This window comes from Drosophila mojavensis, unplaced genomic scaffold, assembly GCF_018153725.1.
Source record: "Drosophila mojavensis isolate 15081-1352.22 unplaced genomic scaffold, ASM1815372v1 contig_49, whole genome shotgun sequence".
In the NCBI taxonomy this organism is placed as follows: Eukaryota; Metazoa; Arthropoda; class Insecta; order Diptera; family Drosophilidae; genus Drosophila; species Drosophila mojavensis.
This window is the reverse complement of record NW_025318872.1, coordinates 640,524-653,320: the sequence shown is the minus strand read 5'-3', so window position 1 is coordinate 653,320 and position 12,797 is coordinate 640,524. Positions and strand designations below refer to the sequence as shown.

Sequence of the window (12,797 nt, the reverse complement as noted above, 5' to 3'; positions counted from 1 at the left end):
GATATACATATTTATATGTATATAATATATATATATTCAAATATATACATATATATATATATTTTACTTATATACCCAAATAATTTCTAATCATAAATCATCAATCGAACCGTGTCGATAATCAAAATTGTGATCAAAAATTTCGAACTGTATCTGTATCTATTGTTAAAACCAAATCTATTCTTAATAATAATAATAGTTGATTATAGCTGTTATTCATTAGTATTGCAATATTACTGTTACATGGTTGTTATGATTATTGTTGTTGTCGCTGTTGTTGTCGTCAACGTCGTTACAGAGCCAAAACAGTGACCTCTCGCTGGTGAATCAGCAAGCGCAATCTCTTATACGCCAAGCGGACGCCCGCAATCGCCAGTTGATTGAGCAGGCGAACTCAGCGCTAAATCGTGACTGGCAGGACCTGGTGCATAGCCTGGAGCAGAGAAGGGATAAGCTGCAACAGTTGGCCGAGCACTGGGATAGCTTCGAGAACGGTCTGCACGGCTGGGAGAAGGCATTAGGTCGCTTGGAGGATAAGTTCCGCAATGTCGACCCAACTGTAAGGTCGCGACGTCATTTGGAAGATACAAAGAATGCCATTCAGGTGAGATTAACATTTACCTTTACAGAAGTGACTCTCAAGTGCACCCCCACACATACATGCGGTTAATGTATGAGCTCACAAGCTTAATTGATTTATTATAGCTACTACGTGCGCATCCATACATGCACACATATACATCTGTATGCTTGCGTGTGTGTGTGTGTGTATATTCATTCATTCATTTAGTTGGGCCCCTCCTCTAACGGCTTTGGGCATGCCGCAAATGTTTTGCTAATGTCAGACATTATATATATATATACACACACACACACACACACACTATTTTCCCTGTATATACACGTTTACATACACACACATACATATATTGCTGCCCAAGTTCATGGTCACATGCAACCTATCCACACAGAGAGCTTGCGCTCTCTTACTAAAAGCACGGCTTTGCCTCTCTCTCGCCCTACTCGCTTCTCTTCGATACCAGTCCGAACTGTAAATGATTGACTATATAAAAAGCTAAAAACAAAAGTCTAATTTGTAACTTTCAGTTTCTTTTGACGTGTTTTTGTCTGTTTTTTCTAATCACAGCTTCTAGCTAAACATTTATTCTATTGGCCCATTATACAACTGAGACAATAGCAGAATTTTTTTGCTTTAGATTTTGTTTTTACTATCAACAAACCGAGTTATTTTTTTGCTTTTTATTGCATGACTTCATGACTACAGATCATTATTTTTGCTTTTATACATTGTGTTGTTTGTGATTAGAGTGCAACAAAAATCAGTAGAGACTTATACCTTATCATTTTTTAAAGGCTAAAAATAGCTGAAGTTTATTTAAAGCAAAATATTTGAGAAAAAAGTTTAAATTTGCCATATAATTTAGATAAGAGAACCAAAAATTTTAGTTCAATTAAATTTAACAAATTTAATCTAAAAATGCAGACAGTTTAAATATATCGTAATATATTGTTTCATTATTTTGTTATTAACTTCTTTAATAACTTTCTTTCAAAATATTAAAATTCTCTGAGAAAACAAATCAATTAGCAACTTTTCAGCTTAAAATTTAAACCCTGAAACTGCCATTCAATACAATTCATTAGCAAAGTTGCTATATATAGATCTTGTTATATACTATAAATAGTAATTGGAAAAAAAAGTTGTGTTACCCAGTTAAACAGTTCCAAGAAAAAAAAAACTTTTTGTTTTTATTTTTATGGACTTTTATTTTTTGTTTAATTTTAATTTTGTTTTCTTTCGAGCTTACTACAAATATTTTCTGTTTTTTCTCCTATACATACGAAATGTTTGCTTTAAAGTCAAGACAACGTTTCTTTTATTTTTTTATTTATGGTATTAACCTTCGCTTTTTGTTTTTGTTTTGTTTTTTGAGCTTATAAACTGGAATTGAATTAAAAACGTAGCGTAAGTTTTATTGGTTTTGTTTGCGTTTGATCGCACGAATCATTAAAGAAAACAGAAACAAAAACAGAAAAAAAAATTTTTTTTGTTGTTTAGTTTTCTGCTGTGTTTGTTCTACTAATTGAAATTTATATTATTTTTGTTTGGCTGTTTAGGAACTGCGTGAAGAATCAAATGAACTTAAATCATCACATAAAGAAATCGAAACGCTCTCAAAATCCATCCTCACATTCCTTGGGGAAGTACACAAACCCTCGGCGGAGGCCATACAGGCCAAAGTGGATAAGTTAGTTGAACAGCAAGCAAAGTGAGTATCCGAAATTCTTTATCTATGTATATTTATATGAGAGTAAAATTATTATTAGACGAATATGATTACAAACAGTTGCAAAGGTTTAGGAGTATGTCATGATTTTGAATTGAACTAATGCTTTACATATAAATAGTATTTGATATACATTAAGTAATTTATAAGTATACTATTTTATTACTTAAAACAAGTGCCACACTTTTATTTATTACCGTGACGTTTGTACAATTTCGGATTTTAAACGGCGGAAATCGAATGGAATTCGAAATCGAATTCGATGCATAAAAACATTCCGTTCTATAATTGATTTGTATTTAATGCTAATTAGTTGTGACCAAATTAACTAGTTATTTTTATATTATATCATTTAAACGGGTTCCAAGACCCAGACAAGTATGTTTAGAGAGAGGCAGGTTTATATAGGTGTATGTATTTAAGAAGATCAACTTTTGGATTTTGGCAGTCTGTGACATCAGTTTTCAGTTGTTTTTATACCCTGAACCCATTGAAAATGGGAAATCAGGGTATAATGGTTTTGTGAAAAAGTATGTAACGGGCAGAAGGAGGCGTGGCAGACCCCATAAAGTATATATATTCTTGATCAGCGCGACGAGCTGAGTTGATATAGCCCTGTCCGTCTGTCCGTCCGTCCGTCCATCCGTCCGTATGAGTGCGTCGATCTCAGAAGTTATAAGAGCTAGAGAGCTGAAATTTGGCATGCATACTCGTGTGTACCATACGCAGTACGAGTTTGTTTTATTTTTTCGATAATTCATCCGATAACTTTTTTATCGAGAATAATCGAAAAAATGATTTTGTTTTTTTAGCCTAATTTGAACACTTTTAGACCTGGAGTCTTCAAACTTGCGTTGTATATAAAGTTAATGGATACAAAGATTTTGTAATTTACAGATTTTGGATACCACGCCCCCTTCTCCCCCAATTTGTAAAAAACGCATTTCGAGTACTAGAGACTTGTGCTTTGGAATGTACACATATATTCACCATATGATTACGCTCTGACAGTTTCATTAAGATCGTATGTCTATAAAAGAAATTATTCAACAAATGAATTCTCATAATATTGCCCACACTGCAGCGCAGCCCAAGCGCAGTCGCTGCTTACTGCGCAGTTAGCAGAGCGCAGGCTTATGCGTGCGTGTGGATGCATGTGTATGTATGTGTGCATAAAAATGCAGAATGATTAGAATATCAGCTTAGAGGGTTCAGGGTATCTCCTAGTCGAGCAGTCTCGACTAGAGCCTTCTTACTTGTTAGTTTTTGTTTTCGGCTCGCTGAACCGCAAAGCACTCGAAATTTCATGCCAAACAATCGCTGGCTCGCTCTTCCTCTCTCTCTCTCTCTCTAAATACCTCTAGCTCTCTCCCTGACGTCATGGCATTGGTCACGCTCGGTGTGTAGCTCGAGACGAGGTACTTACATAAGCCAAGTTTTCTATGGCAGCATAAAAGTCAAGTTCGTGAGAATTCTAGATCATTAAATTTTCAAAAAAGAAAATAAATTAAAAGAATATACAGTCGCCTTGCACAGTGCACCAGTGCACATAGTGCCTGGTCAACAGTCTGTTTACCCATCCATTAATGGGCCATATCAACTGACGGGGCATGCCCGCTGTTGCCTGATAACGGTTAACTGTGCCAAAGTTTTAACGTCTTATCTAAGACAGTTACGATAATAGACAAAGCGTTGACGCTATAAATTTTATAATCAAAATTATAAAAGATTCGTTCAAGTAGTTCACAATATACGCTATATGATTCAGAGATTTTGACGTCCACTTAGAAGGGAGCTTGTTAGCACTGTTAACTGAACCATAGCAAATGCTCTATATTCTATATAGTATACGCCTTTTGTTGATAAGATTCTGAACAAAAACAAAAAACTTGTTCGTTTATTTTTGCGGAAACTCTTTTTAATGGCGCTTGACGCAAAGCAAAATAAAAAAAAAAAATTATAAAAAATACTTTGCCAATTTGTCAATTGCTTTTGCCACACTCACACATGCAAACATATGCATATTGGCAACATGCTGCTCACAGCAACATTTGGCGCTTTAACAGCTTATTAACAGCAGTGAAATTCACCACGATTCGACGTTAACAGCGCTGGTCGTTGATCACGTAAACATTTTGCTTGTCGAGAAAAACAAAAAATAAAACGGAAAAAATTTATTCAAAGAAAATAGTGATAAAAATAAGAAAATCAGAAAAGAAAAGAAAAAAAATTCAGAAAACATGCCGCGGCCTTTCTTAATGCAGCACTGACACAAATTTTCACCCAAGACATGTGTATGTTTATCTACAAGAAGTATATATTTTCAGCGTATTTTTGTTCCGAATTTTTTGTTATTTTATTTTTATACACATTTTTCTTTCATCCGGCTGCCGTTGGCTTTCATGAAAAACGAGAGCAGCAGCTGCTAATTTCCTTTCTTAATTTCCCCATGCGCTTAACCAAATGTCTTACCGAATAACAATAATAGGTTTTTGTGACGTATGCCATATGGAAGTAGATGGCAGATAATATTTACTGTGTGTGGCCTGCTAATTGCGAGCTAGCGAGCTGTTAAATGTTTTCGATAAAACATTTTCTTGATTGTGATAGGCTTTTAGATGACTCCAATAATTGGGAAAACACTTGAAGGCCTCTTGTCGACACTTGTCCATTAAGTTAGATTTGCTTGACAGCTGTAAGGCACTCCAATTAACATGCGCATTAACAGTTAAGTTAAATGTGTCTGTTAGTCAAAAGCTGTAACTCCAGCCAGCTGTGATATTAGCATTAAATTTAATAACTATTAGTAAACAGCTGCTAATCATTTGTACAATGTAATTATTTCAATACACGAACAGGAATTACTTTCATGTGATTCAATCTCTAAGAAATTCCCATACTTACATTTTCAAACAACTTTCGTTATTTTGACTTGATCTTTTATAGTCATTTGGTTAAAATATTTACTCAGCTCTGCGCATTTAAATAATTACATCTAAAATTAGCTATAGTGTAAACAATTAAACAGGTCTGGCATATCATATTTTGAGCGAACGAGGCAAAAGCTGAAGTTCGTTTTAAACGGTAAACGTTTTCTCACATATTGGCATATTCCATATACAATCTCTAGCTCTCTTTTTGGATATCTCTATGAATAATTCTTCTGTAGCTCCGATTAGAATTAAAATAATTTCTCACTTCGTCATGTATATTTTGTGCCTCAAATAAATTGGCAATGCCATCATCATCATCGATGTTCAACAAAAAATGATCTAATACCCGAAAGTTTGCTCATCGACAATTATACCCAACTATATATATATAATGTATCTATATTATATCTATATTCCTTAGCTGCGACGCAAATTCCGTTGCATTTGTACTTGAGATTTACTTTTCAACTGGCAAACATGCAAAAGTCTAATCAACTTGCAAAAAAATACAAAATTTGAATTCATAAAAAGTTGCGTAATCCTTCAGTACTTAAAAATTATTTTTGTGTATTTCCAGGCAAGCTTATTATGTATTTGTTTATAATTATTTCTGGATTTTTAAATCAATTTTGAGCTGTTTATCTTTTGGACATACAAAAATGTATATATAAAATATAATATAAAATAAATTGCTTATGAGGTTGCGGCATGAATGTTTTTTTTTTTTTTTTTTTTTTTTCTATCAAATATATTTCTTAAAGCTTCGGAAATATCTTATTGAGCTGTGTTCAACTGGTATTTAATTTACAATTATTCTGAAAAGGATCTGTGATGTTGTTCACTTGAAAAAAAAAAAAAAATCAGTATATATTTGCGAAATAATAATAATAATAATTATCTGAATCTGATTTGCATCTTTCGACTAAATATCAAAGAAACATTCTTTCAATATATAATTTTATACTGACTCGGAATACAATTTCTTAACATCGTTGCTAAAGAATAATAAACAACAGAAACGTATGCATAAAAAAATAGTAAAAATTTAAATAAAATATAGGAAAAAAAATTATTTTACGTTGCATTAAAATATAATAAATAAAATCTAAAAACAATAACAAAATGCTACAGGCATTTGCATTGCCAATTTGTCACTTCGCACAAAACAATGTGTCAGAGAGAGTGAGATAGAGGAGGGAGAGCAAGAGAGAATACAATAAAGCGAAAACGTTGCCCAAATGAGGTAATCGCGTAATTATAAATTTAGCTGTTTTTGTTGTCGACTTTTTAATTTTTAACAGTGCGCTGTTAACTCACGCGCTGCTGCCAGCTGTTTGCCGTTCCAATCCCATTTCGTTTCACCGCCGTTTGTTGTCTCTCGGTTCTTTGAGAAGCCGGCATTTTTTGCTGCTTATCGAAACCGGCAAAAATGATTTGTTATTGCCTTATCATTTCGAGCGCTAAACATGCAATATATATTATATGCATACATACATATAAATATTTAAGTAAAGATGTATAGCACGTCAATTGCATTTATGTTTTGTTTTTTTTTTTTTTGGGGATTTTTGAATTAAGGCGACTTGCGGCATATTTGACAACTGAAATCAGCGGCGAATTTTTGGTTTGCTAATGAGTGAGGTAAACTTTTGCCGTACGCCGCAGTTTCAATGCCAAGCGCATATTTAATATACAAATTGTTAAGTGTTGTTGCTGTCGCTGTGGCAGTTGTTGCTGCTCTCTTTCCCCTTCACTCTCTTACTCAATGCGTGCGCCTGTTTGCCTATGTGTGTGTGTAAGTGTGAGTGCGAGTGCGAGTGTGAGACTGTGGTGAGTTAGCACCAGTAGCAGCAGTTTTTGTTCTTTTATTTCCGTCTCGCATTGCCACTGTTAACGCTGATCGCTCGCACGAACGCCAACTGAGACGTCGACGTCGCGTCGCTGAAACTTTTTGGCAATTTTTGTGCGCTGAGAATTATTTTAGTTTTAATTTAGAGTTAGTTGCAAGCGGACGTGTTTTCGCTATAGCTGGATGGCTGGAAATTAAATACGAAGAAGCGACCGCACGAGCATAATAAAGAAATATATATATGTATATCAGAGATATATATATAGACGCATATTTTTAAATCAAATAAAATACAATTTAATTAGGAAGCAGTAGAAATAGAAGCAGCAAACACACAAACAGACGAAGAAGCGACAGCCCAAAGAGAAACCAGTAAAGTATTTAATTCGCATAACTGTGCAGCGGTCTCGAAAGCACCGTTAAGGCGCACAGTTCAACAATTTGAAATACTATACGTAATAATTTTTTCGTTTCATGCACTGGCACTTGCTAAAACGCCGCTTTGTGGATTACCAGGCGTATACGCAATTTGAAGAGAGTCGAGTTTTATAGCTGCTGAATTTCGCAAGAAATTCAAGTTTCAAGCAAAAGAAACAAACGAATTAAAAATAAAACAAAGTTGAGGAATAAGAAGCAGTTAACAATTGTTAAGCACACGTCTGCCTCCCCAGTCAGGAGGTGCGATTGTTGTCGCTAAACAACTGGCAAAAAAAAGCGAAATAGTAAAGTCAAATAAAAGACAGCAGCAAGGGACAAGAGAAAGAGAAAGAGCCGAATGCTAATTGCTAACACGCACTCTCCAAAACGACGTCGTCAAAAGCAAAAGGTGAATGTTTATTAAACACAAGTTAACTTAAGTTAGCTTCACACTGCCTGCCGCGCCGTGTGGCATGATTAAGTCATCGAGGCCGGTTAAAAAGTCGGAGTCGCTCGGTTCGGTTTATGTAAAAAGCAGCCTCAATTTTCTAGCCGGCTGTTTGCCTTTTTGTTGCTTGTTGTTGGGTTCGGCGCACGGACGGGTCCGGTCTTTTAGCGAGGTCGTCAGGTGTTGTTGTTGTTTGTATTGAGAGAAGTGCTTTGCTTAGCGACGCGTGTCTCTGATTTAAATCGATGACGTCGTCGTCGTCGTTGTCGGTGCCGTTGTCATCGCCGCATCTAAAATAGCTAACGCTCACTCAGTGCTCATCGACAGACATTCAATTACAATAATTGATCAAACTGAGCGCCGTGATTTCAATGTTTTATTTTCGTCTCTTCAAAAACATATATTTTTCTATACACACGCCTCTCTGGCTTTCGCTTTTCACTTAGTTTCGCTCGCATTGCGAACATTCTTCGCCATTTCAATTCAAAATATCCACTAAATTTAATAGATTAATTTGTAGAGTAGGCAAATGGCAAATCGCTGCTCAAAATAGCTGCAGAAAAAAACAAAAAAAAAAAAAAAAAGCTAGAAGCAAAAAAAAAAAAAAAAAAAAAAAAAAAAACAAACAAAAATTAATCTGCATGAATTTTTATTGTGTTATTTAAGGCTCAATTTATTCGCATGTTTGAAATACCCTGTTTTAGCAAAAAAAAAAAAAAAAAAAAAAAAAAAAAACTGGTAAAATCTGAGAAAAAAAATTGCTTTTGCTTATGGCAGAACAATTTTTCAACTTTTACTGAGGTTTCTGGACTAATAGAAAATTTGTTAGGCAATTAGTTTAATTTAAATAAGTTGAGTAAGAAATTATTATTTCTCGAGCTATATTAGCAGCTGTTGTTGCTTACTGTTTCTAATTCTAAATGAGAATTTGAATTCGAATATAAATTTATGAGTGAATAGAAATCAAATTGTTAAAAAATTGACGCTTTGAATATGTTTAAAAAACCCTTAGAATATTTTTTTAGGTATATCCAACTGTGATTTTTGTTTGAATGATTATAGCTTTTCTAAACATCGGATATTAGAAACTTGGGCGATTAGTTCATGTCTAAAACCTTTAGCTTTCAAGTCATTGCTGAAATTTACTTATTTTTCATAATTTATATCTTTAAAATAATTTCCTTTTATCTATCAGACTTTTGTTTTCGAAAGCTTTTTAGCTTTTTACTATTTGTCTAACTTTTTGTATAGTGTTCAGATATGCTGGTCCCGCAAATTCGTATGCTTCATGATATGACTAATTAGCTTCCTTGTTTTATTTCGAACCAATTTTGCTCTTGCCTTAGTCACTCTGGCTTTCACTGGGTATCTACTAGTTGGGCTCATCATAATACTCTCTTTTTTTGTTTTTCTTTTACAATTAATGCGCTAAAAACTGTTTTCGAAAATGAATGTGTTCTTTCAGCCTCAATTGGCTGCTAGCCAACATGTATTGACTTGGCCTTCTCAAGGCGCATTGCTCTTCCGTTTCAATTGTTGCCGTTGTTGCTGTAAAGGGCAGCAGGCGACACAGCGTCCTTCAGTGCTTAGCCATAAATATTTTCGTGCACTCACGACTTTACTACAATTTTGTATTTTAATTGCTGCCTTCAAGTGCTGCTACACTTGTCTGAGGCAGCGGCACAAAACACTTGTTGGCTTCATTTAGCGCCCACATGGCGTATGAGTAACATGAACATTAAGTTTCTGGAATAAAAGCAAATAAAACAACAACAAAATAGATTGTAAAGTAAAAAGCAAATAGAGAGATTTGCTCTCGAGCATCTCTCCCTGAGTCATTTCGCGTGCAGCATTCTCAGATGACGTCAGCTGCATTTTGATTTGCTTTGACCAAGTTTCGCTTGGACTGCGAATAAATAAATATAACATAAATACGTGTTTAAAAATATAAATGTCTGCATAAAAATAAACGCAGCCGTTAAGCAGGCCGCGCCGCGCCTCGTACAACATAAATAATAATAATAATAACAAATTTAAAAGACACACATGAAATGTTTAAACAAAATAAAATATTTTCGAAAATCTTGAGAGGCAGCGCGTAGACTCGCTCTCGCTCTCGCTTAAAAGAAAAGCAGTTCAAGGCGTTTGCCGAATATACAAAAAATAAAATTCGAATTTCGGACTTCGAATTCGAATTCAATTGTTGAATTCGTAATACTCGCATGCCGTGTCTAGTCAAAATTTTCGACATCACCATTCATTTAGGAAACTCTCTTGTAGTCAAACGGCAGCATTAATTTCCACGGAAATCTTCGCAATCGCCTCGAGGCCAACAGCTCCCAGACCCCATAGTGGATACACATAAAGCGAACAACTTCAGCCATCAGCAAAAAAAAAAAAAAAAAAAGAACTTTTCTATAATATATATCAAATATATATAGAGAGATATATTCAATATATATTCGTATATATATCTATTGTGTGTACAGCACGCGTAGTTCTATTGAGGTTCTATTCTAGAGGAAAAGACGAACCGCGTGGTTTTTCACACGCCCACAGACACACTTGCAAACTGTTTACATATTATATTCTATATTATAGGCAGCTATATTTCAGATACGTCATTGACTAATACGCCCCGGGCAAACGTTTTCTGCTCTGCTCTCTCTCCGAATTCATTACAGATTGAACGACACGCTACGCGAGAAGGACCAACAGGCTAGCAGGGATCTCGAGGAGATCGAGCAAGTGTTCCGCCGCATCTCACAGCTGCAGGACAAATTGAACGCACTACACGAACAGCTTCAGGCCGTACACGTCTACGACGAGCACATTGCCCAAACGGAACAGGCCCTCATCAAACTCAATAGTCAGGTGCAGCAGGCCGGCGAGGAGAGTCGCGCGCTTGTCGCGCAAACCCAAGCGCTCTATCAGAACAAACAGAATCAATTGCCCAGTGATATTGCCCAGGAGTTTACCGCACTTGAGCTGCTAGCAGAACGCGTGCAGGTAACAATGGAGACCAAAGAGAAGGATTTCAAGCGCGCCAAGACCGTGCGCACTGACTATTTGGCCGGTGTCGACGAGATTCAGCGCTGGCTGCTGCAGGCCGAGGTGCAGGTGCAGGAGCGCACACTGGAGCCGACACAAATGAAGGAGCTGCTGCAGCGCATCAATCACGAAATCGGTGCCATCTACGAACGCTTCACGCTGGTCAAGACCAACGGCCAGCTGATCATTGAGAATTGTCGCAACAGCGAGGAGAAGACGCTGGTGCAGTCGACCATTGATCAGTTGGCCGCTCAGCTAGCCCAAGTGCGCGGCTGGCTGGACGAGAAGAAGCAGGCTGTGGGCGATAGTTTGGATGCTTGGACGCGTTTCATGAATCTGTACCAGATTGTCATGTCGTGGGTAGCGGACAAGCGTACGTTCATCGATCAAACCATTGAGCTGCGCACGCTGCCCGAGGCGCGATCCAAGCTGAATGACTATGTGACGGCTGTGAAGAGTATTAAACCGATTGTAAAGCATTTGAGCGAAATGGATAAGGAACTGGAGCACATTGGTCAAGTGACGACCGTGGGCGATCTCAAGGACAAACTGCAGCAGGCCGAGGATGCGAAGATAGCCGTGGAAGCAGTGCTGCTGGAGAGGGTAAAGCGGGCGAAAGTTAATCCTTAGCTTGAACCTATTTGATTTCTCGTTTGTCTTTTCTCTTGTCAACCCCAACAGAACTCGCTGCTGCAGGAGGCCTGTGAAGAGTGGGATCAATGTGAGCGCAAGATCAAGGATATTCGTGCCTGGCACGAGAAGACCAAACAGACCTTAGACTCCTCGCCACAGCAAAAGAAGCCGCTGCGCGATCAGCTGGGCTACTGTGAAAAGACTCTGGCCGACATAAATGTGCAAAAAACCAAACTGAGATTGTCTATTGAAAAACTGGAGGTAAGTGACAGAAGCTGGCATAGCTAATCCGGAATGCATTTCCATGCGCCACACCGCCTTCTTTTTGGCTTGCAGGTGCACTTCCGCAACGGCATGGGCGGTGATCCGCGCCTGAGCGAAAATGTTGACGATTTGGTGCGCGTGCTCGATGGCCTCGGTGAACTGGTGAAGACCAAGTCACAGAGTCTCGAGCAGACGCTGGCCCAAATCGATGTCTATCAACAGCAAATGCAAACGCTCCGCCAGCGTATTATACAGGAGGAGCAGCAGCTGCGTCAGGTTATGGCGCCCACGTACTTGCCGCACGATCGTGAGCGCGCATTAGCCGAGCAACAGGTACGTACTCCCTGAAAGCATCTGAAACTATTTTCTTATATGTAGAGCCCAATCAGTTATTGTTTAGACCAGTTAGCATATAAAAAAAAAAGCTAGCCAAAGCCAGGAAATTATCTCTCAGTCTAGGAACAACTCCCCGATATCTATCTATCTATATCATAATTAGCTCTCACTTTGGTAGCTCTCGTAAATAACAGCAACTGTTAAGCTAAGCTGAATACGAATATGTCCCGAAGTTTTTCGATTTAGTATATACCCCTTCTCCATCATAATAATCATGCTAATTATTTATATATATATTGAACGATTCTAAATTTTGAGTTTTGTGCTATGCAACAGTTGACAGAACAACCAGTTTGTTAGCCCAAAAGTTATTAACCCTCAAGTAACCACAAATAGATCAAGTTCAATTTTCAATAAATTTTTAATAATCCAAAAAAAAAAAAAAAAAAAGATGAAATATTGTGCGGGTAGGTCCGGAAAAAGAAAACCAAAGTTGCACGGTGGCTGCGTATTTAGTTCTACGTTAAATTATACAATTTATTTATTTTTTTATTTTC

The 12,797-nt window shown here is 37.0% G+C and overlaps 1 protein-coding gene across 20 annotated transcripts in view; it reads left to right on the top strand.

Annotated features, from left to right (window-relative positions):
• Positions 1-12,797, top strand: part of LOC6577814 (nesprin-1) — a 129,317-nt gene that overhangs the window by 67,233 nt on the left and 49,287 nt on the right. For all 20 annotated transcript variants that reach the window (XM_044009216.1, XM_044009218.1, XM_044009214.1 and 17 more), the window contains 5 exons: positions 299-604; positions 2,140-2,291; positions 10,641-11,610; positions 11,689-11,901; positions 11,977-12,237. In XM_044009216.1, the coding sequence (XP_043865151.1) occupies positions 299-604; positions 2,140-2,291; positions 10,641-11,610; positions 11,689-11,901; positions 11,977-12,237 (1,902 nt within the window). The remainder of the gene's footprint in view (positions 1-298; positions 605-2,139; positions 2,292-10,640; positions 11,611-11,688; positions 11,902-11,976; positions 12,238-12,797) is intronic.